The 2,097-nt window shown below is 37.0% G+C and overlaps 1 protein-coding gene across 1 annotated transcript; it reads right to left on the bottom strand.

Moving 5' to 3' along the window:
• Nucleotides 1–249: 249 nt before the first annotated feature.
• On the bottom strand, nt 250–2,038 carry LOC112460438 (the record flags this gene model as incomplete). The annotated part of the gene is made up of 3 exons (XM_025025098.1): nt 250–498; nt 574–1,592; nt 1,895–2,038. Coding segments are annotated over 3 exons (1,412 nt in total), but the record flags the coding sequence as incomplete, so codon positions are not given.
• Between the last annotated feature and the right edge of the window lie 59 nt (nt 2,039–2,097).

The raw sequence follows: 2,097 nt of genomic DNA, 5'->3' as shown, positions 1-2,097 counted from the left end.
GTGAATTTAAATTGATCGATTAAAGGATTCCATGATAGGCCAAGTGTATGTATCATGGAGGATTCATCTATTTGGACAGATGATGTATCAATTCTATTTTCTGATGGAATGGAACGAAGAACCGATTGTTCATTGCTAACCCATTTTTTCAAAGGGAAGCCGCCCGCCATACAAAGCCTATCCACCTGCTCGACAACCTTACATGTTTGCTGAATAGTGTCCTCTCCTCCGAAAAAATCGTCAACATACCTTCCATTTTTCATAGTTGGAAGAGCGAGAGGAAATTTATGTCCTTCGTCGAGGATCAATTGTTCGAATGATCGTAAAGCTAAGAACGGTGCACATATAAACCCATACGTTACGGTTAACAGAATAAATATAATAATTATTCCTAGATGATCTATCCAAACAATTCTTTGATAATTCCAGTCATCGGGATGTATCCGTATTTGTCTGTACATCTTCTCGATGTCAGCAAAGAAAACGTATCGAAATGATCTAAACCATGTAAGAACGTTAAACAAATTAACTTGTAATTTTGCTCCCGGATGGAGGAGTTCATTGATAGAGTACCCAGTCGTAGTTTTACTTGAAGCGTTAAAGACTACTCTTAACTTTGTACTAAGAGATTGTTCCCGGTAAACTCCGTGATGCGGCAGATAATTAACTTTATCCGGTTCATCTTGTGAATTTTGTACCCTTTTCATGTGATTTAAATCTTCATATTCTTTAATGAAATGCTCGTACAATTTAGCGTGAGATTCATTACTAGAAAATCTGTGACGTAAGTTAGTCATTACTCGAATAGCTTTTGATTTTGAATTTCCAAGTTTATCTGGTGCATCTTTAAAAGGAAGTTTTACAATGTATCTCCCGGTAGCGTCCCGAGAATGAGTAGCTTTGAAATGGTCTTCACAGTCTTGTTCGTCTTTAGTTAACGTCTTAGCATTAATCGAAATTTCTTCAGTTTCCCAAAACCGTTTAAGCAGGTTGTGAATGTCATCAGTGATGGACACATGATAACCTTGAACTCTAGGATTGGTTGTGCTAGGACTTGTCACCCCGGAAACAATCCAACCTAGCCTTGTGGCTTGAGCGATAGGAGTGTCAGGTTCTCCTCTAATGATTCCGTCTTTTATAATTCGACTGTAGATATCAGCACCAATTATTAAGTCAATTTTTCCCTTTTTATGAAAATCAGGATCAGCTAATTTTAGATTTTTCAAATGATCCCATTTATCCTTATTATGTGAGAGAGAAGGCATCGAAGAAGTTAATTTCGGTAAAATGTAAGCTTGTATCTTAACTTCAAATTCTGACAAAAAATGTGGTTTGAGCAGAAATGAGGTAGTCCCTTTTGTCTGGTTATTTTTCGCACCAATTCCTGTTAACGATACTGAAGAATGAACTCTAGGTAAATTGAGTTGTTGAACAACTCTCTCTGTAATAATTGCCGCTTCTGAACCCTGATCTACGAGTGCTCTCAATTTTCTGGATTGCCCTGTTGCAGAAATAACCAAAACTCTTGCAGTAGCCAAAAGAATAGACGATCCTATCGACTCGTCATGATGAGAATGCAAAACTTTAGCATCCTGTTTTGACGAAGTTTTTGAAGAGGATTCCTGTTTTGTATGATTATTATTATTCTCCTTTCCCTTTAATTTAGAAGATTCGTTGGAATGAATTGAAGTGTGGTGTTTACGACCGCACTTCTGGCACCGTTTAGTGACTCTACATTGAGCAACTCGATGAGATCCTAAGCAATTATAACAAAGCTTGTGTGTGGATATAAATGTTAATTTTTGCTGTATCGTCTTCGACGCGTATCGAGGGCAAAAGGATATGAAATGCTTTTCTTTACACAAAATACAGGCACCTTTTTCGTTTGATTTACCTTGATGATGAACCTTTGCTGAGAATTGTTTTGTTGATTGCAAAATTCGCTTTTGCTGAGAGCTCTCAAAGGACTGTAATGATGACATTCGGGCAAATAAAAAATCATGAAACTGTTTCCATGAAGGAGGTTTTCTACTGGAACCTAATTGTGATTCCCATACTTTATTCGATTCTAAATCTAGCTTTTGAGTGCAAATAAAA

The sequence above is a fragment of the Temnothorax curvispinosus genome, unplaced genomic scaffold (assembly GCF_003070985.1).
Source record: "Temnothorax curvispinosus isolate PA1 unplaced genomic scaffold, ASM307098v1 QBEX01010550.1, whole genome shotgun sequence".
NCBI classification, from domain to species: Eukaryota; Metazoa; Arthropoda; class Insecta; order Hymenoptera; family Formicidae; genus Temnothorax; species Temnothorax curvispinosus.
The sequence above is the reverse complement of the archived record's forward strand: the minus strand, read 5'-3'. Positions and strand labels throughout refer to the sequence as shown.